The sequence below is a fragment of the Corylus avellana genome, chromosome ca6 (genome assembly GCF_901000735.1).
Source record: "Corylus avellana chromosome ca6, CavTom2PMs-1.0".
Classification (NCBI taxonomy): domain Eukaryota; kingdom Viridiplantae; phylum Streptophyta; class Magnoliopsida; order Fagales; family Betulaceae; genus Corylus; species Corylus avellana.
In genome coordinates this window covers 23,590,255-23,615,319 of record NC_081546.1, presented here as the reverse complement: position 1 = coordinate 23,615,319, position 25,065 = coordinate 23,590,255, and the positions used below count along the sequence as shown (strand labels likewise).

The window sequence follows — 25,065 nt, the reverse complement described above, 5'->3', positions numbered from 1 at the left end:
TTCGAGAAAGAAGACTAAACTTCAGCCCACCATGAATTAGGAAGAATATAGGATTTGTGAATATATATATATATATTGTTCTATCATTTGGGAATAAATAAAAATACTGATGAAATTGGTAATTTCACTACCTTTTTTTTTTTTTTTTTTTTTTCAAAAGAATTAGGCCTGTAAAATGTGCATTGTTGGAGCATTAGTGTATAGCTCGAGGGAAGAGTAAACCACCATCATAGCACCTCTTTTCAAACTCTTTCCGGGATTTGGCTTATGTGATGTAAAAATAACTTCAGGAGATCTTCTGTAGTTTTTTCAACAATCTAAATTTAATTCCAAGCTTTTTATGAAAAAAAGCAAGTAAAATTAAATCCAACCCGTTGAAAAAACTACAAGAAGAGATCACCTATAGTTTTTTATAGCACCTAAGCAAATCCCTCCAAATAAAGCATGGGAGGACTTCACATAAGCTCAGAAAATAGAAAGTTCATAAACTACATGGTAAACTGTACAAAAGGGTGTGTTCTCATTACTATGGAGAAAAAAAAAAAAAAAAAAAAAAATCAAGGTACACCATGAGAGGAGACTGCAACCAACATTGAGGCATATAAACTAGGGTAAAGGTTCTCAAAATGAAACAAAACAGCTCAACGCTAAAACTGAAACTCCACAGAGTAGGGCATGTTAACTATGTGGAGAGAGCACAATCCCGAACCAGTCTCAGCCTCTCATTTTCTTATATTTCTGCGAATACAACACATCAATCAAATTGCTGCACAACATAATATATATATATACAAAACATGAAATGAAAATCATGAAGGTTTTGAAATCATACATGTACAGGGTATACAACAACACTGATTAGCCCTTCAATCAACCTAATTTCAAAACCCAATCCCAGCTTTCGACGGGAAGATAGGTCATGCATTAGGGTTTGTTGGGTTATCCTCCTTCAAACCCTTAGTAAGCAGATCATAGTTGATTGATGCGAGCTGAGAGAGATTCTGTTAACCACAACAAATAGAAAATTAAAATAAGAGGCTAGATGAACAATATTCTATGAGAAAGTTAAAACATAAAAGACTAGATTAAGGCATGAACAGACATCAGGAAGCCAGAAACATTAGTTAACTCAGGACCATCCTTCATTCTCAAAATTTAAATGAAAGCCACAATATCCACCAGTGTATGACAAAGAACCTCCCAAGACAGTCACTTCATGTACTCATTCCTGAAAGTTAACCCTTGGACCAAGACTCGGCTTCGCCGCAGGTGTGGCCCTCAAGAATTGTTTACACCTAAGGGAAATCAAACATTAGACCTATTGGGGATGCCGCCAAGTTCAAACCCTTCACCACTTGGGCCAACCCTTTGAGGTTCAAAATATCCGCCAGTTTCATCAACACAGAACCAGTTTCACATGAAACACATCCATCAAGGCCAATTTTCTAAACATGGAAAGTGGGACCTCTTATGTAATGGAAATTTTTTACAGGTATCCGCCTCCCTTGGGGCCACACAAAAGAGGTGTCTAATCAGACATTCCAAAAAAGCTTTAAACAATTAAGGCTATTCGCATTCTTACACAGGTGGTTAAGAAACAGAAACATTTAAAGTATCCACCATGCCTATAACAGTTAGAGCAACTTCTGTGGACAATCAGATATAAAAGCTACCTTGAATGAGAAATTACTGAAGGAGTAATTGACTGATGAACCAGAATCAAATTCAGCAAGACCCCCACATTCATCTCCCTGTTTATCAATATGTTGCCAAGAGCAAAGCAACCAATATAAATATTATATAACTACGACAATCTGGGAAGTTCTATCATAATTGTTATGTCCAAAGAGTTCCTAGAATACAATACCACTTCATCCTGCCGATGGCTCAAGCAACTACTGCTGCCACTTAAGCTATCAGCATCACTGGAGTCCTCAGGTTCACTGGGAGGATAATCATGGTCATCCGAATGGTTCCATGAGTAGCGACTTGTGAAGTAACTGGTATCTAGTGCGCTCTCTGAAGAGGGAACAAACGCAGCCTGTAAAAGAGACAAATTTCAAATCATGTAGTCCATCTAACATAGTTAGAAATATTGCATCTATAACTCTATAATTTTATGGATCAGGCAATCGCACCTTCTGCCTGGCAAGCGTGTCCCAGTTGATATTTTTAAAGAATAAATGTTGCTTCACCTGGATCATAAATTTCACTTTTATTAGTTCAACATCTAAGGGTATCATGGAAACATATAAGCAAAAATAATGGTAAAGGGTATTAAGAACCAAATACCTCCGATGCTCCTCTGGCTCCAAGTCTCAGATGAGGATCTTCTGTCAGTAATCTGAAAAATGAATGTACCGCATCTTTGAACTTACTAAATACACATTATCAGAACTAAAATCTATCTTGGTAACGTAAGTACGGAGTCCAGAAGTATAGCCATTACATGAAGAAAATCAAATTAAATCTAGCAATATATTCCCACATAATGGAGTTTGTCTTTTCATATGATTTATTATAATATACATTTATCAGTCAACACTACAGAGAAAATAAAATGTTAAAAGTAGTTGACATTTAACATATAACAAATGCCAATAACTTTGATGTATTGAAATCTTAGCTATCTCATGTTGTATCAGAGTTAATAACTGTTTTGGTTGTGACACGATCATATTACATATAAATTAATCCACATCCACATGTGCACTTACTAATGTGTACTACCAGCAACTGATACAACAAGCATATGATCAATATTCTATTTCAACAGTTCAGTAAGAGCAGTTCATACTGCAGCATATACAAGCAACCATCATAACAACGACATACCCAAGAAAACACATGCACCAGTCACTTTGAATTGATCCCACTTTCCAAAATAAAATTCTTGTATCCAAGTACACACCAAAAACTTTAGACCATCATGCATTACTAAGGACTGAAATAAATAGATTATCACAAATATTTTCTTGTTTAACTATCAAACTATTAAACTCTCAGTTCAGCATTAATGGTCTATGCGCATACAACCGATAGTTACAACTCACAGCTTTTTCTTTTCATAATGTCAAAAGATTCGATTGCATCGAGTTATATACTCCGGAAGACACAAATCAACCTTTAAGGACAACTCTCTTGCGTAATTCTATCGCACATTGTGAGATCTTTTCATACTCTACTTTTCATCTCTTGTATCTTATTTATTTTATTATTAATTTTTAGATTATAATGATTTTATATCAATGAGAATTTGTGCACCATCCAAAATTATTTCCAACAATAAATATAAAAAATATAGAGTTATATGATTTGTACATTTCTACAAGGATCTTTAGTAAGTGTTTTACACTGTATCGTGATGCCTCTCACGACTAGATTCGAAAGAACTTGACGGTAGTGTTTTATTATAAGAACAACACATACGTGCCCACAATCTAAATGCTGTTTGAGAGAGAATTGAGAGAGATTCAATATTTTCGAATTCTGAAAAATGGTTGATTGAATTAATTGTTTTAACCTTCATCTGAGGGGTTATGTATAACCAACCAATTGACACAACTTTTAGTTATGGAAGTTACAAATTCAAAGAGATACATCTCTTGGAAATATATGGAAGAGAGAAAAACTTCAATCCGGTTCATCGTTAAAACCCCGCTTTTGCAACTTCCAATAAGAATTTGACACCTCACTTAAAAACACTAAAATATACTAAGACTAAAACACCAGATTACATCTCCATCTAACCTACCGACCCGTAAACCACCCCACCCCTCCAGCCAAACGCCGCCGCCGGAATCCATGGAGCCACAGCCGGAATCTGCTCAAGAGAGATAGATGATGTTGGTGGCCCAGGCATGCAGGTCTTGGCCAAAGACTCGTCATGGGTCTGCTGACCCACAGCTAGGTCTGGCCGTGACCCACGGTTGGGTTTGGCCATGACCCATGTAAGTCTCGGCGACCCACGCCGGGTCAGCAGCCAGACCCAGCTGTGGGTCAGCAGACCCACGGCGGGTCTCTGGCCGAGACCCACGTGCTTGGGCCACCAACATCATCTATCTCTCTCTCTCTGTGTGCGTGTTCCAGCTATGGCTCCATGGATTCCGACAGCGCCGTTTGGCTGGAGGGGTGGGGTGGTTTATGAGTTGGTGGGTTAGAGAGATGTAATCTGGTGTTTTAGTCTTAGTGTATTTTGGTGATTTTAAGTGAGGTGTCAAATTTTTATTGAAGGATGCAAAAGTGGGGTCTTAAGAATAGACTGGATAGTAAGGGCTCTCTATAGAATAACTCCACTGTGGGTATACTAAGGTCTAATTGCTAATATCTCCCAACTATACATCTCTCATATCAATACATCTCTCTTTTATCAATCCCTGACATCATTCATACTTGCAAATAGGTTGTGCGACCGTCGAGCACACCTGTAGAAAGACCGGTTTATATTTATTTGTGTCTATTTATTATTTCGCTCCCCATATGAGAACATACTGCATTCATGGATGCAGTATTTCAGGTTACACAAGCATCTTCTAAAACTCAAAAGAAACTTTGTACCTTATTTCTTATATAGTGGGATCAAGGCTCACACCTTCACCCTCCATCTTGCCACAATGGGAGGAAGCTCCATTTGAGCTAAAGCTTATTAGCAAAATAAACCCGTCTACTTCTAATAATATTTATTAAGAATCTACTTCTAATAAACCGAAAGGAAAAAGAGAATCAGGCTGGCAACAGCCCCTCCCTCCCACCTACAACTGCAATTGAAAATTTACGCTTCAATCATTTATGATTTCTCCCCTTCCCAAATAGTATGATTAGCAATATCAGCATCAACAGATCCAGTCAAAAGCAGGCCCCATTCACGATGAGATCCAATACTATTTCTTTGTTGTGGCAAGTCCACGACAGTTCTTCTTGTCTTGCTTTGAGACATACGCTAGACATTTAATGCTATTTGGTGAGGGAATAAAGGTTAGCCTCTAAAACTTTCCAGAAGTTGGTAGCATATCAAAATTTGAGAAAAAAAAAAATCACAAAATATGACGTCATTATTCTAGGGAAGTGGGCAAGGAAATATCTCCAAACTTTCAACTCATCTCATTTTTTTTTATAAGTACATGAAATATCAATACAAGCGCAAAAGGTGCAACCTAAGCACGTATACAAGAGAAACACTTAGCTAGAAAGAGAAAACAAGTTGAGAAAATATGAAAACTAAGCAAATTAAAATCTAAGGCAGCTGTTCAGAGATAGAGAGTTTGAAGAAGAAAGACTTTGGTTCCGCCACTGTCCTCTCGCAATCTTTAAAACATCTATCGTTTCTTTCTCTCCAAAGACACCACAAAAGGCAGGCTGGAACTAACTTTCACACAGTCACACTTGGGACTACCTCTCAACCATCTCCAACAAGTGAAAAGGTCTACTACTCTTCTAGGCATAACCCAAGCTAACCCAAGACGACTGAAGATAGCAATCCACAAAGCACTAGTGGTCTCGTAATGGAGAAGAAGATGATTCATAGTCTCCCCACTCCTTTTACACACAACACTAATCAACCACAAAGACACTTTGTTTCCTTAGGTTATCCATGGTTAGGATTTTCCCTGGGACAGCTGTCCAAGCCAAAAAGGCCACTCTCAAGGGGCCAAATACTCTTCCAAGGAAATGGGCGCTCTCATGAGGTACAAGGACACTATAGAAAGATCTCACATCAAACATCCCTCTCTTGGAAGGGGCGCTCTCAACTCAGCTCATTATAGATGCTTTAAGCACTCTAAATTTTTTGCTTTTAAGCTGTTAATAAACTCTACATCATATCACATTAGTCAAGAAAACCAAAGCGCAGTTAAAATAATAATATGACCAAGAATAAGAACTTCTGAACAAGAGTCTCATCGAGTCTCACATGAATTAAAGCCGATCACAAATAACAATTAATAGATATTAATGGTCCTTGTTTTGTAGATGAAAAAACATTATTTATATCATGTAATACTAACTTCAACGTATATTAGATCCTTGAAGATCATCAAATATAATAACAATCAAATGCTGCTCTTACCGATCAATTAGATCTTGTGCTTCAAGGCTCATTTCATTCGGTACCCGGGGCCAAGGTATTTTACGATTGAGAATATTATCGAATATTGTCTAGAAGCAAAAAAAAAAAAAAAGGGGAGCCATAAGTAAGAACTCAATCAACAACACCCAACTTGATGAACATATACATAAAATTAGTCTAATGCCTTTAGAAGGTTAGTTCAAGTCGAGTCTTCCGGAAACATACTAAAATCAACATTAATATACCCAATCCTATGATGAAGTATTATTTATCATCTACTTTGGAGGAGGAAAACCAATCTTGCAAATAAAAACCAGCTTATCACGCCATAACTTCTAAGTACATGATTTGTTAGAAATGAGGTGGGAGATGGGTCCAATGTCAGGTTGGCATGATTTGGGGAACAGCCCCTGAAGATTTCTTATCTGAACTCACTTAGTATTGCACGTTGTAAGGACGCGTGCGTGGAGGATCATATGCAGTTCCAAAATGAAAATCTTTTCAATGGAATATAATTTTTTCACCAAACTTGTGCATGTTTGGTAGGTGGATTTTATCTCTTCTTTCTTTGAGCTATTGTATTCTCTCTGAGTAAGGCAAGGAGGTGAGAATAAAATATAATGGATCCTTTCTAAAAGGAGGAATTTGAAGTGAGTGTTATCCATTCCTACTAGCTCTTCTTTTCCTTGGAAGAATATTTGGAAAGTTAAGACTCCTTCCAGAGTGACATTCTTTGTGAGAATGGTGATATTAAGAAAAATCTTGACTTTGGATAACCTAAGGAAGATGAACATCATAGTGGTAGAATGGTGTTTTATGTGGAAGAAAAGCGGGAAGTCAATTGTAGGAAGAGAATTATGGAGTTTGCTTTTCCATTTGTTCGGTGTTAATTGGGTTATGCCAAGAAGGTTGAGAGAGTCGTTGGTGAATAGGAGAGGTTAGGTGGGAAGCCATATCTTTTTGGAAGTTTGGAAGTTGACTCCGTTGAGTTTAAAATGGTGTATTTAGAGAGAGCGAAATGCATGGAGCTTTGAAGATCTAGAGACTTCAGTGGTAGAACTGAAAAATATTATGTTCAAATCCCTTTACACATGGACAACAACACCATAGTATGCGTTTTTATGAGTTTTTGGACCTCCGTTCTTTTTCTCCCAAATAAGGGTTTTCTCTTGTATTCTTTTTGAATATAAAAGGTTGTGCCCCTCTACGCTTTTCTAATGAGATTGAATTACTTATTAAAAAAAACTTCTAAGCCATCTGAATGAGCCAACCTGTGCAAGGCCACATTCTCTAGTAAGCAGCAATAATAACTTGGATGAGATTTAATGTATTTTCATTGCACCAAGTGGCACTTTTAAAAATTATATGAAATTCTTTCTTATGTCTCAAACCCATAACTTAGTGTCATAAACAAATCTAATCACAAAGGCTTGCCTACATGTCCCAGACAATATTTTGACAATAATATCACCCAATTTACTCATTGTACAGACAATTACTTTTTAAAAATAATCTCTCAGGCATAGTAAATGTTACTTCCAGCACCAGTGGAGAGTAGAATAAGCAAGATATTAACCTGAGGATGTTCAGCGTTGAAGGGTGGAATGCCAACTATCAACTCAAATAATATGACACCCACAGACCACCAATCAGCAGTTGCACCTGCAGGAAAAAGGTTAAATGGTCTATATTAATCCTACCACTTTAATGCAAGGGAAGAGAATAAACTTCTGCACACGTGTGTATTGGGGAGGGTGGAAGCGTGAAGGTTGAGTGCCGCTTAGTTTTAAAGTTGACTCATCAAAAGTTAAGAGATCCAATCCACTTCATTTGAAGTCTATTCAAAGTTTGAAAACCTTGACTCTTATACCTACTACTAATCCACCTTGCTTAAGCTTTATTTATTTCAAGATTACCAAAGGTAAACCTAAAGTTGAATATAATAATAAAAAATAAAAAAAATAAAAAAAACCATAGCACCTTAAACAAAGAAAATGGTATACAAACCATGTCCTGTTCCCAAAAGTATCTCTGGTGCCAAATAATCTGGTGTACCCACAGCAGAACGTTTTTTCCTCCTTTCTCGCTGATGCTCGGATACAGATAACTGAGGTTCATCTTCCCCAAGTAGGGATGCCCCACTGACTGCGGGACCAGACAAGTCATCAGTGCTGTTGATCAGACCAACCTTAGAAAGTCCAAAGTCCGTCAACTGCACAGGTGGAACAAAGGAACTCTTTATAAGTTTCTAGGGAATGATAGTTTTCAATACAAACAAAAACCTACCCATAAAAGCAATGTTCTAAACAGTGAGTCTCAAGGTCGCGTGAACCTAATATATGATTTAAAAAAAGGAGCTTAAAACCAGCTAAGCAAAGGGAAGGCACAAGTTTCTCTTTCTTAATACTAATATTTTCCGTTATCTATTAAAATTTGTGCAAGTGCAAGTTTCTCTTACTTAATGCTAATATTTTTGTCTCATGTGCAAGTGCGTTAAGTTTGAGTCTTGAGAACTGCCTCTTTATGCAAGAACTCTCGAAATGGACCATACACTATTCAACCCTCCTAGGACCATACTTCACCAGGTCAATTCTGAATATTGACCTCTTAAACTTTTATGAATTTAACAAATTGATGCATTAAACATATATCACATTATGTTATGCTAGATCCAGATAACTCATAAAAAGAATTTTTTCCATAATTCCATTGCGTTTGTGTATGGGTGTGGCCGTGAGTGGGTGTTGGGGTGTGTGTGTGAATGTACATAGGCATGCATATATCTGTCTATACATACATACATACATACATTTTTTTTTTTGGATAGGTATATATACATACATACATAACATATATATATATATATATATATATAAAAAAAAAATAGGAAAAGGTAACATACTGCAGAAGCAATGACATATGGCAAAAGCATTTTTCAGAACACTAGACAATAATTTACCAGCTGACAGTGCTCCAAAAAACCAAATGGCACAACTAAGGATCAAATAGCAATATTTTCATGGCTATATTAATGTCTCACGTTGCTGAATAAGGCAACATAGGAAAGACCAGGGAAATGCTTAGCCATGTCTGAAACAGGTAGGGATGTTCGAAAAAACCGCCTACCCAATCCGAACAACCAAACCTGACTGATTTCCACCAGGGTGAGGTCGAGGTTGGGTCAAAATTGAACTTCTAACCTAGAGTCGGGTCAGAAGTCAGTTTAAGGGGCTCGAAAAATCAACAAAACCCAACCCAACCCCCTTTAATATATATAATTCCTTTACCCTTATTCTTAACCTAACCCAATAACCCTAGCACCTTCAGTACTCCTCACTTTGGCCATTTTGGCTTTCTTTCGTACCAAAAAAAACACTTTTCGCCCCTCAAAGGAAAAAATTTAGGCTCTCTCTCATATTCATCTATGCCCCAGCACCGCCCTTACCTCACTGTTCTCACTGCTCACTTTCACAGCCTCGCTTAGTCATTTTCTGTCACTCTGTCTTTCAGGTGACCAAGATCTGCCAATCTTGTGACAGAAAAGCCTTCAGGTGAGCCTTCTTATGACAGATCTGCCGATTTTGTTTTTGTTGACCGGTGTTCCTGAGTTTTTTCATTTTCTTGTTTCAGTTGCAATTCTTGGTTTTTTTGATAAGTTAAAAAAAAAAAAAAAAAGACTTATCAAAAAAACCAAGAATTTCTTTTTGGTTTTTTTTGGAAAAGACTTATCAATTCTTGGTTTTTTTTCCCCTGAATATCTTGCTGGGTTTGTTGGACTCTTGCTGAATAACATCTGTTTCTTTCTTCAGTTTTTTCCATTTCTTTTTAAGTGTAAGACTTTTTTTTTCACCCAACCAACTTTGTCAGTGTCAAGGTCAGTTTGGCATGAGCCGACCCAGCGGTTAGCTCGGCCTGAAATTTTCACTTTCAACCCCTCTGGGGTCAGAAGTTGTAAGTAGTCCAATTCTGAACCGAGCGTATCAGGTTACACCCCAGAAACAAGGGACATTAAAAGGAAGCTTCAACAGCACAACAATTAACATTCATATTTGATATGATATTCTCATATTCTTTTATTTTCCTTGCCGTTCCTTACCACCGCCCCCCAAAAAAAAAAAAAAAAACAAAAAAGAAGAAGAAACAAAAAAAAAGGAGAAATATTTTCATATAATTTTTGTATCGTTTTGTATCCTTACCATAAGACCATCTCTACCCTTACTTACATTGATTACAAAAGACCTCCTATAAAATAAACAATAGAACCAAAATATAAGGCGGGTATTATATTAAAATAAGGAAAAAAAAAAAAACTTTATTGAATAAAACATTAAGCCAACATTCTATCAACTTTCAATTTTTCACCATAAGCTGCGGCAAAACAGACAGAAAGAAAAAAGATAAAATAAACTAAAAAGAAATCACTAGACACCATTCCATCTAATACTGGGGAACTTAACGACAAGCACAGAATACCATCTAATGCACACTGAATGTATCAGACTTTTTTAAAACAATTATTTGGCTGGGTATGAGTAAATTGAATCTAAATACCTTGTTAAGGGCCAAGTCAATATTAAATAGTGAAGTACAATAATCAAATTCACCCGAGTCAACCATAACCAAACAAAAACGGTCCATCTGTTTTTTTTTTTTTTTCTCGTTTTCTTTTCTTTCTATGCAGCTGAAAGGAAGCAAAATAATCTTTTATAATGCAATAATTGAAATAAAGTAATTGGCGAATCTTTTGCATCTATTCTGTTGGTTGACCCATTACTAACTCTAGGGGGAACCAATAAATTCGTCATGGTTCTGCTTATACCATCTAATCTATCTATGTTGAGATCAGTAAGCTAGAAACGTTAGGATGTGCAACCTCGACAATCTGCCTCAAATAGGAGAACAAAAAAATAAAAGTTATTGTCACCTTAATATGACCATCATGTGCAATCAACAGATTATCAGGCTTCAAATCACGATGAACCACGCGCAGAGAATGTAAATATTCCAAAGCAAGCACCTGTCCCAACCCCCCCCCCAAAAAAAAACAAAAAAGGTCCACAGGTATTAGAATCACGCTATAACATAAACAATAGTCATTTTCTTTCACAAGAATAAGAAATAATCACATTTCAAAAACAAAAATATACTTACAACTTCTGCTAAATATACACGAGCAACATCCTCATCTAAGCAGCCCAAATTTCTCAATAACGAATACAAATCTCCTCCATTTAGATACTCCATCACAAGATACAGGTTGTCACGACATGTAAAAGAATAAAAGAAGCGAACCTGATAATGAACCATTCATGTTATAATGAATTAAAAATTCTCAAGCAAAGGAAAAAATGCTAAGCTAGCTAGACCTGCTCACCACAAAAGGATTGCGGACAGAAATTAAAATATCACGTTCTGCTAATATACTTTCAACAGCATTCTTACGGATCATATCTGCCTTTTTAAGAACCTGTTGCAAATCGCACAAATATCAGATGCAATTAAAAACTAAGATTCTTCACAGCTCAATGACAACATACAAGCATAAAAGTTGGAGTTAGGCTGCCTCATAAAACCTGGCAAAAAAGAACATAAGATACTATTCTCTGATGCACCCAAAACAAAGCATAGGAGAAAAATGAAAACAGAATTCATTAGGCTATGTCAAGAAAGAAAAATCTGGGAAGATAAAACCACAAGTGAAACTTAAATATGTAAAGAAAACAACAAAACGAAAGATTAGAAGAAGCTTCTCAAACAAATCTATCTCCCACCTCATACCTCACAAATTTAGAAAAACCTTCCCACCCCTTCCTTACACATTTCCTCACTTCTGCACAAAAAGGCCCTGCAACCTCCCCGCAAACTATCATATTTATTGTCCAGCACCGATCTCCATAGAACCTCCCTCTCCATAGCATACGCTACAACCACTTAGAGTACAGATTTTTGACAACTTCACTAAATGGAACTTAAACTCATCATCATATCATTGTAATGGGGTTAACAACCATTTGAACCAAAGGCCTCTCGCCTGATAATGTGGTAAATGTTAGAACGTTCATAACATCTCGCAATGTACCAATACAAGGTCTGTGCCAAATTATTAGGCAATGAGTCAAACTATGACAAATTTCCATTTACCCTGAAAAAAAAATGCGTCAAATTTTATTTAAGAAGTGCACAAGCAACCATTAGTGGTCCCACATAGGTCACTTAAAATGCAGATTGTTTAGTTTGAAGAGCGGGAATAGGAATGGGGATGAAGGGCACTATATTCTATTTATTGTGATGCATAATAGTAACCTATGTGCTTATCAAAAGATCATAGTAACCCATGCAGATCATACTGGTAGGGCATGATTTATTGAGGATAAAAAAGTTCTAACTTCAAAAGAAGTAATAGAAGCAACAGCAGACTTGGTACCTTTATCGCAAATAGGTCCCCTGTTGTTCTCTTTTTAGCCAAGAAAACCCTTCCAAATGCTCCACGACTGATTGGCTTTATAATCTCAAAGTCATCTATAGAGGTACGGTCCTTGGATGAAGAATGTATAGGGCTTGTTCTCAAGCTTCGAACCACATCATCCTCCAAAGGAGCGTCTTCATGAATTACAGTACTGGTTATGTCAACCTTTTCATCATCCACCATCTCACAAAGCTGCAAATACTTCTCCCTAGAAAATCATAATTTACCACGTTAATAATTTCACGTACAGAATCAATTTAAACCCTTCCAATCAGAAGCCATGGGTACAGATACTTCAGCAATAGAAAGTGCTGAACAAACTTTTTTTTTGATAAGTAAAAGTGCTGAACAAACTTTTCAGAACCATTCATAGTAAATCTGATGCCCTCTGTGATTTTTAATTTGAAACATTCAAGAAATACAGCAGCAAAGTACTCACCTAATCAACTTCTCAATGCGTGCCCCAAATGTCGCCACTGTAAGCGCATCAACCTTCCTGCGGTCAATGACAACCCTCAAGTCTTCAAGACAAGTTAATAAATATGGTAAAGTGCGATCATCATCCAAAGGTGTATTTGCTACACATCTTGCAATATCAGCAAGTTCATTCATCTGCATTGACCATAAGGAATTTTAAAAAGACAACATAAATAGTGAAACTTTTACACAGACTAATGGTTGGGTATCAGCAAGTGAACAAAGTGAGAATTCAAACAACTACCATGTGGAACACTACTACAAACTATATAAAAAAACCAACATGCATTTGCAGTCTTATTATATATTTTAGCTAATATAGATTGACTCTGCCCATAAGTTCATAAATCAAACAACATACCTTTCTACAAATTCAAAATGTACAAATGCGCTAATAATATAAGCAAACAGTACGTTGGTACAGAAAGACCAAAGACGACAATCTAAATCACATTGTCAACAGAGCTACCATTCTTTGATGGTCCCTTCTATCTCCTTCAGAATGCCATTTTAGACACAAAAACAAATAAATAAAAACTGCAATTGAATGATTAACAAATACCTACACCTTGGGAGTAGACCTTATTGCCTTGCACCACCACTCAAACTGCATATAGAGCTGCTAAAAAGGTCCATTTGCAAAATAACTTTGGAATAACCTTTTAGACAGATCTAAAGTTTGGAATCAAAGTATGGGTTCATATCTTTTGATGCAATGTTGCTCGAGAAATTATTTCCTTTTCTTTATGGGCTTGGGTTGCCAAGGGAGCAAATAGGTGCTAATTTACAGGTAGAAGCAACTTTTTCCTGGAATGTACAATGCTAAATTATGAGAAAACAGTACATAGTATGCCTCTGTTTTTAAAGGTCCATCAGTTTTGGAGATGTGTATCATTTGACAATAACCATGTCTTTTCTTGGTCATCCTTTCTTTTATATATATATATATATATATATTATCTTTCAACAGCTTTCTTTTTCAGATTTATTAAAAGATTTAATAAAAAGTATCTAGGGGAAGGGGCTTGAACTTTTGACCTTGTGGTAACAGCCACACACTCTAGCCCAAATATGCTTCTCTTTTCAATAGGTATAAATTTTTTTACCAGAATGAAGATAAATGTGACATGTGGACTGGAACAACTACGTGGTCAGAGAACACAATAAGATGGGATACACTTCCACAGCTGATACAGACTATAATTTTTTTTAAAAAAAAAAAAAAATATCTGAAATAGATTATTCAACTATTGGTTAGGATAAACATTGGCCACAAAGAGGCAATTTTTTTTTTTTAAAAAAAAAAAAAAAAAAAAAAAAAAAAAAAAAAAACATAATAGGGCATAAATATCCTCCACCCTCCCCAACCCACCCCACAGACAAAACCAAAAAAAAAAAATTAAACATAATAGGGGCATAAATATCCTCCACCTCCCCAACCCACCCCACAGACCAAAAAAAAAAACCAAAAAAAAAAATTAAACATAATAGGGGCATAAATATCCTCCACCTCCCCAACCCACCCCACAGATTTTTTTTTTTAATTTTTTAATATAGCCTTGCAAATAGAAAAAATAATGGAAGAGGGAAGTTTTTGTGATAGCCAAACTTGTTATGCAACTAAACTGCAAATCGGTAGGGAATTAAAAATCTGACCCTCACATGAGAAGGAACACATTACAAAGAGAAACGAAATAATAATGTAACTAGTAATAATAATAATAATAACAACAGTAATGATGATAATCCAACTGATCCTAACCATCAATACCCTCAACAATTATAGTAAAAAAAAGGAAAATTACAGTTTACCCTCCAAAGTTGACAGCGTTTTTCAATTCAAACACTAAAGTTTCAATTTTTGCAATCCACCCCCACAAAGTTTCAATTTTTGCAATCCACCCCCACAAAGTTCCAATTTTTTTCAATTCGACCAATATTATACCAAAATTCTCATATTGCCCCTAATTTTTTTTTTTTAATTTTTTTTATGAAGAAAAAAAACAAATTTGGGGGTGCAAAAATGGCCAGATGGCCAAAGGGGTGGCTACGGCCACCCCGAATTTTTTTAAAAATTTTTTATAAAAAATAAAAAAATAAAAATTAAGGGCAATATGGGAAGCTTTGGATACAATTGGTCAAATTGCAAAAATTTGGAACTTTGGGGGGGTAGATTGCAAAAATTGAAACTTTAATGTTCGAATTGAAAAACGCTGTCAACTTTATGGGGGTAAACTGTAATTTTTCCTATAAAAAAAAGCTCATCATTTTAAATTAAAATAGTCTACGCTATTTATGTTATTATTACAAGTGTCACATCAAACCTAATCTGTCTCAATAAGCCACAATTGACAATGTTGTGTAGGAACGATCTTGTGCGAAGTGGAAATCATTAAAATTATCATCAACTATGAAACTAAACTCACTGCAATATTATAAATTCAAAATTGAATTCAGCCACCTTGAGAAAAAGTAAAGTCAACCCATTTTTCAAAAATAATAATAAAATATATATTTTCCTAGAAACAAGAAGCATTGCTACACTATTGGGAAAACATAATCAAGGGACTTTTTGCTGGTGAAGCATTGCTACACTATTCTAGGTTGTGGGGTTTCCTCTTTGCCAGTGAAGACTAAGGCGAAGCATATTTGGGACAGCGTTATTGAAAAGATAGCGCGTCGGTTGGCTAGTTGAAAAATGATGTACTGGTCCAAGGGTGGTAGGGTTAACCTTATGAAGAGCACACTTTCTAACTTGCCTACGTATTTCATGTTCCTCTTTTCTATCCCAGTGAGTGTTGCCAACCGTATTGGGAAGCTCGACCGTGATTTCTTATAGGGTGAGCTAGGTGAAGAGTTCAAATAGCACCTAGTTAGCCGGTCCAATATTTGTTTGTCGTTCTCTAAGGGAGGAATGGGAATTCGGGACTTACTTTCATTTAATCGTGCTCTCTTAGGTAAATAGCTTTGGCGCTATATGCATGAGAGAGAGGCTTGGTGGAGAGCGGCTGTGAACTCTAAGTTTGGCAATGCATGGGGTGGATGGTGTTCTATTGAGCCTTCTGAAGCGTTTGGGGTGGGGTTATGGAAGAACATTATGAGGGGTTGAATAAAATTTTCGTGTCAGGCCAAATTCGAGGTGAGAGATGGCTCCAACATTAGGATTTGACATAGTCAATGGTGTGAGGATGTGGCCCTTAAGGAAGCCATTCCAGATTTAAATGGCATAGTGGAGCAGTGGAATGTGAACTTTGTTAGAGAAGCTCCTGATTGGGAGGTGAATGTTTTTGTCTCATTCTTCAGGATGTTGTATTTAGCTAGAGTGAGACAAGGACGTGAAGATAAGCTATGGTGGGTCCCCTCCAAAAGAGGATTGTTTAAGATTAGATCCTTCTATTATTCCTAGGATTGTAGTGAAGGTTTGTCGCTTCCCTTGGAAGAGTGCTTGGCAGACTAAGGCTTTGTTGACGGCAGCCATTTTTGCTTGGTTGCCAGCTTTAGGTAAGATCCTTACCATGGATAACCTCAAAAAGTGGTATGTTATTGTGGTGGACAGATGTTGCCTGCGTAAGAGGAATGCGGAGTCCATGGACCATCTTCTTCTTCATTATGATTGCTTATGCCATTTTGACAAGAACCTATTTCACGTGGTCCAATCGTCGGACATGGTCCAGAATGTACATAAGAGAACCCCTAATTTGAAGGGGCGCAACTCTAGTACATAGGAAGTACATAAGAGAAACCCTAATTTGAAGAAAAAGGCGAACACAAATTCAAAAAATCTGCAAAACTAGAAACGAGCAAACTATGATGTGCACATATCCAAGTATAGAAAGTGTTAAACATAATCTTCCGCAACTCTATCACCAGAGTCTTTACATCTTCAAAACTCTAAGCATTCCTCTCTTGCCAAAAACACCACATTAAACACAATAGAATCAACCCCAATACTTTCATAGTTGTACCATGTCCAACTGTCCTCCCGAACTGACCAACAAGTTGATCACCCTTTTTGACATAACCCACTCTACACCAAACAAATTAAGAACAGAGCTCCATAATTCCCTACTACTTCACAATGAATTGGTAAATGATCAATGAACTCTCCACTCTTCTTGCACATGCAACACCATTCAACCATCACAACATTTCTTTCTCGAATTATCAAGCGTCAATATTTTTCCTATTGATGTTGTCCACACAAAAAGGCCACCCGTGATGGCGCCTTGACTCTCCATATACTCTTCCAAGGAAAAAATGATCCATTATGGCTAGTAACACTTGATAAAACAACTTAACTTCAAACTTGCTCCTTTTGGAAGGACTTCATCCTATTCTATCCTCCTCTCCTTGTCTTAGTTTGAAAGAATACAGACTCTCAAAGAAAGATACTACTACCTCCACGTCCCAATCCGAAACTGGTCTAGTAAAAATTACATTTCACTAAATAATCCCCTCTCGAACCTGCATGCTATCCGCCACCCACGCATGTTTTCTCTGAGTATAAGAGATTTTCAACAGACTATCTCCACACCACACATCATGCCAAAAACTAACCTTTGGCCAGTTCGAGAAATAAAAGAAACCAATGTCCTAAAACCTTTGACCGAATCTCAAACACCTTTCCTTCTACGTAGAAAAAACCCAAATATCCCATGGTAATCAACACCGTCAACGGCCTAAACCAGGCCTCTGTACCGCTCCCTCACGAGCCAACACCATTCACAGCAATCCCATCATTTCAGACATATGATGTTTCTAAAAGTAGCCACATTACTAATTACCTATCCCAAAAATTTCAATTTTCATTTTTAACAAAAAAAATTGGATTGGTACAGATCAGTCAAATCCAGTATCAAAACCAAACCTTTTAAATCAGGCTGGTGATTGGCTTTGTGTCAGACATTGCTTTATTGCATATCATCGATAATCAAATCCAAATTCAGTTCTTAAATCTAATTCTGGACATCAGTTTCTCTTGTATTATTTGTTTACATTTTATCTACCTACTAATATTACACATGGGCACATGCGTACAAACAGAATATATGTGTTTCAGAGAAAATGTCCGGATTTATTGAGGCATGTCCTTGATATCAGAGCTCTTATAAATGAGCTTTAGGACTACTTAAATGTTGTTGATCCGCACTGATGAGAAACATTCGCTCTGTTATGTTAAGAGTTTTCTTCTAAGCCACTTTAGGATAAAAGAGCAGTTAAATGTTATTTGAGCCGTCTCTTGACAATCTTTTTTTGATAAGTAATAATGATATAAAAAGCGCAGAGGGGCGCAACCCACATACACGGGAAAGCCACAAGCTAAAAGGTTGAAGCCATAGCCGTCTCTTGACAATATTATAGATGTTCTTTCTTCATTTCTCCCATTAAATGTGAAATCCACAAGCTAAAAGGTTGAAGTTTGAAAGTTTTAATTAAAACTCGATTGAGATACCAGCTCTCTGTTTTTTTCCTGGCTTGGTAATTAACTTGGACACCTAATGGGATGTGAACCCGCAGCCTCGACCACCAGAAGATGGTTATGGGAGATTAAAATGACATTAGGCCCTAAGGCTATTGGCAAATGAAAAACCAGGAAATCACATATTTCACCACTTATAGTAATGAGTGGTACTGCAACTCCCCAAACAACGAACCAAATAAGACAAGGTAAATACCTGTGGAACATCATCATGCTCAGAGTAGGCACCCTTTCCTGCCAAGAGCAAGTCAATCTGACTGGTCCTTGGTGTCAACAACGGAGACCTAGGTGTCATGCTACCAGCAGATGATGTTGTCATTCCTTGATCAGATTTTGGGCCAAAACGAGTTTTACATGTCATTGAAGGTAAACCTTTCATATCATCCATTAACACAGAATTATCAGTTTCAGGAAAACAATCAAGCATGTCCTCTGAGCCTCTACGGGACCAATCACTGAGTTTTGGAGAGAGAATATCAGATTCTTCTGTCACGCTTGAATTTGATACTTTTGCAACATCTGGACTTCCTACTACATGTTGAATATCCTTCAGTGCAAATGATTCCATCATCTTCTCAAGACTTTCGGAAATTCTGACAAGACGCTCATTGACACTTAGACCCTTCTTATCACATCGATCAGCAATGGCACAAATTCTTGAATGGTCTTCCACATTTGAAGTAGGGACCTCCTCCTCACAAATGCGACATATTATTGAACTTTCATCAGAAATATTTTGCTGATCTCCCCAGTAACCCCAAGAAACTTTGTGCTGGTGCTTTGAAGTATGTTCAAGAGAATCTTTCGCAGAAGGAAGCTCGGGAGGCTTAGCAGGATCCAAATCTGTGTCAGAAATCCCCCTCCTGTTGGTTAATGTCTTGAAAGATTCACTTTTACCTTCATTCTGCTCCTTCAACGGAGCAGCTTCTTTTGTGCTTTTTCCTGCTGGAGATGGAAGTTTCTTCCACGAAGCAATCCGGTTCCTGCCTGAGGGAGACTCCAAGTTCTTTGAAGTGTCATCTGCAGGAGGTAAGAGAAACTTTTCTGGCTGTATGACATGGTCTCTCTTCCAATCCAAGCCATGCTGCTCCTGACTGTAAGATTTCCTAGCTGAAAGAGCCTTTGAGACCTTTGTAGCACTAGAAGTCTTGGACTCCCTTCCCATGCTGGGAGGAATTCGTTTTTCCACAGGATGCAGGATGCTAGATTTACGAAAGTGAATAACATGTTCATCCTCGGCCAAACTTTCTTTGTGGAACTGCAACAATCTGGTACACCTTGTGAGAATGAAAAGCATTCGGGTATGAAGCTGTTTCAGCATACCCGGTGGAAGTTCTTGACGCCTATCATCCAATTCCTGAACTATGCTTTCACATTGAAGCCAAAACTCCCCAGGAGATGTCATAGCACAGCTCCGAGCCAAAACCAGCAAGTCCTCAATAGTTTCCTGCCAGTCAGGATGACTATCTGCATTTTTTTCAAGAATTCCGACCAGATCTGCTGCAAAAATAGCCAGATCATTGTTTACTTCTTCCTTTGCTTTGTCGAATTTTGCCCGTATGACAACCAATATTTCCTGCATAGAACAGCAGGGAAATAAAAAAATAAATGAATCTTCCCGAGCTGTATTTATCATTTGCAAGAAAATTTAATGCAAAAGAGAAACTTAAGTACCTCCAAGTTATTTAAGCCTCGAGGCTTCCAAAATGGGAAAGGGCGAACACCCTTGGAATTTAGTTCATGAGAAAAACTTTTGATATCAGCAGGAAACCTCTTTCTAGGTGCACTTGTAACACGTAGTATGGCTTGAAAACGGGGAGACTCAGACTCCTTTGGATTGTCACAGTCATATGCAGTCTGGAAGCAAATATTCAAGCCATCAACTATATTGTGAAAAGTAAATAATGAATAGAAAATATAATCACTAAATCAGATAAAACAATTGCATGGTTATCATCAATAAAAATATTTTCACCAGTACCTCTGGTGTACAAACATCTGGACTGATTAACCCTCCAGACTGACCCCATGATGATTCATAGCGCCCTGGTAGGTGATTCAAAATATCAAAAGCAATTTTTGAGAAACACGTAACAAATATGCCAGTTAGTTAGAAGAAATGAAACCACAACTGAATCGTTTCACTAATTGAATCTATCATAGAATGACCAAAGTTTAAAATGATGCAAAAGTTCTAATCTTGCATACACCCTAAATAAAAGCAGTATATTTTATTTGGAAAAAAAGCGAGGCAAAGAAGAAGAAAAAAGATTTTCAGCAAAATATTTGAATGCAAAAGTAAATGCCTACGCCCACAAGAGAAGGTTCATATCAACTTCTGGAAATGTGTATTTTCAGGTCAGCAGCATGTCAACCACTTTTCTTTCTATAAATTAGGCAAATTAGACAGTAGGTCCAAAAATTGTTATTTGATACAATAACAGATGTGCAGCAGAATAAGTGGGACAAGTTATGCTCCGAAAACAATGTACCATGAGTACCATGTTAATTAATGGGACTCTATTTGAGCTTGTAATAGGAAAAAAAGAATCATACCCTGGAAAATCAATTCCATTTCCTAAACATCTCAATTCCATTTAAAAGGAAAACACAATAAATGGGGGAAGATTTGCGAAGCAAAAATGCAAACGACCAAGAAACATGTAGCAATTGCACCTGAAATTGTGATACATAGTCCCTTTTTTTTCTTTTTTTTTTCTAAGCAATATACAAGGGAAGGGAAAAGGGGAAGAATACATCAAACCAAAACCCAGAAAAGGGCTAGGCAACATAACAATAAGCCCAATATTACCAAGTCAGTGCAGTAACAACTAAATAAAGAGAAAAATCTGCATGTTATTTGAGCTGAGCCGGGCTCAACTCAAGCCAGGCTATTAAATATTAAGTAACTAGATAATATGTTAGTCTATGAACTAACTAGATAGTATGTTGACTAATACATACATATAAATATTAAGTAACCTATATAACATATATTACTTAATTACTAATATGCATACTTAAATTTATATAACTAATTTTTAGTAATATATTAATATATATTTGTATATGTATACAATATATATGAACGAGCTAACGAGTTGGGCAAACGATCTCGTCAAGCTTTTAAAACAAGCTAAGCTCACGAGCCCCTATCAAGTTTTCAAGAGAGAGTCGAGTATATGTCATTTACTAATCGAACATGTTTCTATAGTAACGAGCGGGTTTGTACAGTATCGAGCTCGAGTTTGGGTCGAGCTAAACCGAGTGGGTTATCGAACGGTCAGGTTTATTTACAATCATACATGCAGCACATGCACGCCAAGGAGGCGCGTGGAGTGCAAGCATAGAAGTGGATGGTGTCGATTGGAATGGAGGAGACCAATGAAGGCGGAGAGGTGGCGCGTGTGCTGAGAAAGATAACAAAACCCCGTAGATTCGATGGTGTTGCAGATGAAAACCCAAGAAAACAAGAGAGAGAAAGAGAAAAACCACCAAGGGAGGAGAAAGGAGGGAAAAGAAAGGGAGATCCACTAAGAGGAGAAAAACAACCTCATAAGGAGACGGAGAAAGAAAACCACAAAGGTTTTCTGGAGCTTCTCTCTCTTCAAACAAGAGAGAGAAGAGTAAGAATTTTTGTATTTGTAAATTTGTACTACATGTCATATATTACCACATTTTCAGGCTCTCATCATTTGCATTGCTATCTTCCATTAGTTTCCATCCAAATATCCTACTCATCACCATTCCTCTCATAAAGTTTGTTTTCTTATGATGGTTGGGGAAGAAAAACACCTGGAAAGCACAAACCACCTGGAACTTTTCCTAGTTTGTTCAATACAAGTATGCATCCCCTAGAACATTTACAAATCACATTTATAAGTGAGCCATACACCCACAAAAAGAAATCAGAAACTAAGATAAAATAAAACTCCACATATCTCTATATCTAGTTCAAAATTACATTTTCTCTCATAGCATTTCCAACATCTACTCTACATGGACCTAGTCACTCTTGCTCATAGATAACTTCTGTTACAATTTCATTGCTTCATTTTAAGAGTTTCATGATTTTTTTCCCTCTTGTTCAAAGACCGTAAGAACAATGGATTAAGATATGTAGCTTGACACCCTATACATCACATACCTTTGTAGTCTGCTCATATAAGTGTAAGAAAATGGCACTGCTGAAAACACTTAGCAAGTTGAGACAACTTCAAGACTTAATGTTTTTGTTTTGTGAAATGCCCAAATTTAAATTCTTTCAATATCCTGGTATCCAGCCCTTATACTATTCTGTTAAAATCCTCAACGAAATGGATGACACATAAATATAACAAGTATAGTTTCTGAGAATATTTGTAATCTAACCCACTCCGTTATTCCTTCATCACACCATGTGTAGGTTAGATCAAGCACAATAATAATGTACTAATATGGCACCTAAATCAAACTTTTTTACTTTAAGAATATGTATTTATATTTTACCAAAAATTATGTCAGTCAATGCTCAGGGGCACTTTCCAGTTTGAGATTTTTTATTTAAATATTAATGTATTTAAATATCCTAACCATTTTTTTTTTTTTAGGATATGGTTTGGATATTGTTGTTTGGAACCATATTTAAACAACAATAATGCCCTATCATAGGAATTTTAACTTTTATCAGTACAAACTCTAAATAATGAGTAACTCTCATGATTTAAATGTCCCACAAACCAACCAGGCCCCAGTAACGAAGATTGACAGGGAGAGAAAGGAGGAATAGGAGAAGACAAGGGGGCTGCTAAGATTAAACCATGAGTTTAAAAAGTAAGCCACGTAGCAATGGCTTTGGTAGCATCTAACAGAACCCACCCATGAAATCCCTCCCGAGAATATCCTACCATGTCTATAAACACAATGTTGGAACCGATGCTCAATTCTACAAAATGGGCGCACATATAGGCCGTTTTCAAGAGCTCCGTTACTCAACTTCTCACACTACCAACATGTTAAACTCTCAAATTAAAAACAAAATCTACCTGAACATTCTTCAACTACCAAAACGCTAAATTCTCGGTTAAACAATAACGAAATTAGACATTCTACCCTGCACGAACTCATTTGCAAAATCCCACAAATACAAACTTAATGAAAGAACAAACAGATACAAAACATACACATATGGAAAAACCATGGCAATCCAATCGATCAAACGAACAACAAGCTCGCATTCGTGCATAAACAGCGAGTACCGCTTGATTGCTAAAACAAGTAAAGATCAAAGAGAAAACAAAAACCCATACCAGCTTGAGAGGAGGACTCCCCATTCTGTAACCTCGAGCGCCCCACCACGTTGGGGCTCTGGTCCCTGGACTGCGCACTCCCAGTGGACATACTATCCGAATTGCTCCCATTATCCACCCAATGCTCTTGGAACCCCAACATCCTACTACTCGGCCCCGCCACCTCCTTCTTCTTCCCTCCACTCCCGGAACCCGTACCGGAGCCGGCATCGGCGTTTCCGGGCCTGGACAAATTACTGGCGCCGAGCGCGGAGCCCTTGTCGCCACCGCCGCCGCCTCTAAACCCAAAAAAGCTCTCCTGCGGCAACGGCCCTGATCGAGTCTTTATCCTATTCAATCCCAGAGACGACGCCAGTATCGGCGACACCTGCGAGAGAGGCTCCGCCGGTGTAGCCACCTTCTTCTCCTTGGACCCAGACCCCGACCCGAAAGTTTTAGTGGGTTTTGACGGGGTTTGAGTTGGCGTTATAGTTTGTTTGTCCTTGGAATCTTTCTTCTTGAGTCCATCTTTCGCTTGCGTCTGGCGGAAAGTAGAGGGGTTGTCGTCCTTGGAGGAGGATTTGGGCTTCTTCTTGTCAGATCGGAGCGGGGAGTTGGAGGCGAGGGATCGGGGGGAGTTGGAGTTGGATCCGTCGGGGCTGGAGGAGTCGGATTTCTTGGAGGAGGAGAAGAAGCGCCCCTTGAACACCATTTTGCAGTTTCAGAGCCCTAGCATAGCACCAGGGCTGCTGAGACTGACATTGAAGATGAGGAACTGGAATTCTAGAGAGAGAAAGTGAAGGAATTGAATTCTAGAGAGAGATAGAGAGAAGATGGTGGCTTTTTGTCTTGGTTGTCTGAGAGTAGATAGAGAAAAAAATGGGGTGAAGACTGAAGCAACACGGAAAAGAATATGACTGAAAAGGGAAAGGTGGGTGAAGTTTACAAATGGTAAAAACAATGTTCCACATTTACCGCTATCCATTATTTCAAACCCTCTAAATACATATAGCTCTTTTTTTTACCCATAAATGCATTCATTCTCCTACAAATTTTACCCGAAAAAACGATCGTAAAACATGCAGTGAATCATCAAATCTATAAATTTACTGCTATCTATAATTTGAAAGTCCTCAAGATCACTCTCATAATTCTTTTTTTTACCCATACATGCTTTTTGGTTTTTGGGTAAATAGAAATTTACGGACAAAAATTAGCTACAAACCAATCTAATAAAATGATATGTGTCTTATATGTTATAGTGCAATAAAAAGACAATAAAGTCCTAGGTGGCAAGAGATTATAAGCCAAT

General features: G+C 37.3%; 1 protein-coding gene across 3 annotated transcripts; it reads right to left on the bottom strand.

The window, feature by feature from the left end:
- Nucleotides 1–460: 460 nt before the first annotated feature.
- On the bottom strand, nt 461–24,641 carry LOC132185959 (probable serine/threonine protein kinase IREH1). 3 transcript variants are annotated; one of them, XM_059599781.1, is made up of 18 exons: nt 23,775–24,636; nt 20,468–20,532; nt 20,161–20,343; nt 18,683–20,062; nt 12,970–13,142; nt 12,489–12,738; nt 11,439–11,531; nt 11,216–11,356; nt 10,989–11,081; nt 8,072–8,276; nt 7,641–7,726; nt 6,065–6,153; nt 2,293–2,344; nt 2,139–2,195; nt 1,868–2,041; nt 1,674–1,751; nt 833–1,001; nt 461–738 (listed from the first exon to the last, which is right to left on the bottom strand). In XM_059599781.1, exons 1-17 carry the CDS (start codon nt 24,463–24,465, stop codon nt 918–920), a joined length of 3,894 nt encoding a protein of 1,297 aa, XP_059455764.1. In that variant the 5' UTR covers nt 24,466–24,636; the 3' UTR covers nt 461–738; nt 833–917. The 3 variants fall into 3 exon arrangements, with proteins under 3 accessions (XP_059455764.1, XP_059455766.1, XP_059455765.1); XM_059599783.1 differs by having other exon boundaries at nt 20,161–20,369; nt 23,775–23,863; XM_059599782.1 differs by lacking the exons at nt 461–738; nt 833–1,001; nt 1,674–1,751; nt 6,065–6,153 and having other exon boundaries at nt 1,951–2,041; nt 23,775–24,641.
- Nucleotides 24,642–25,065: the final 424 nt, after the last annotated feature.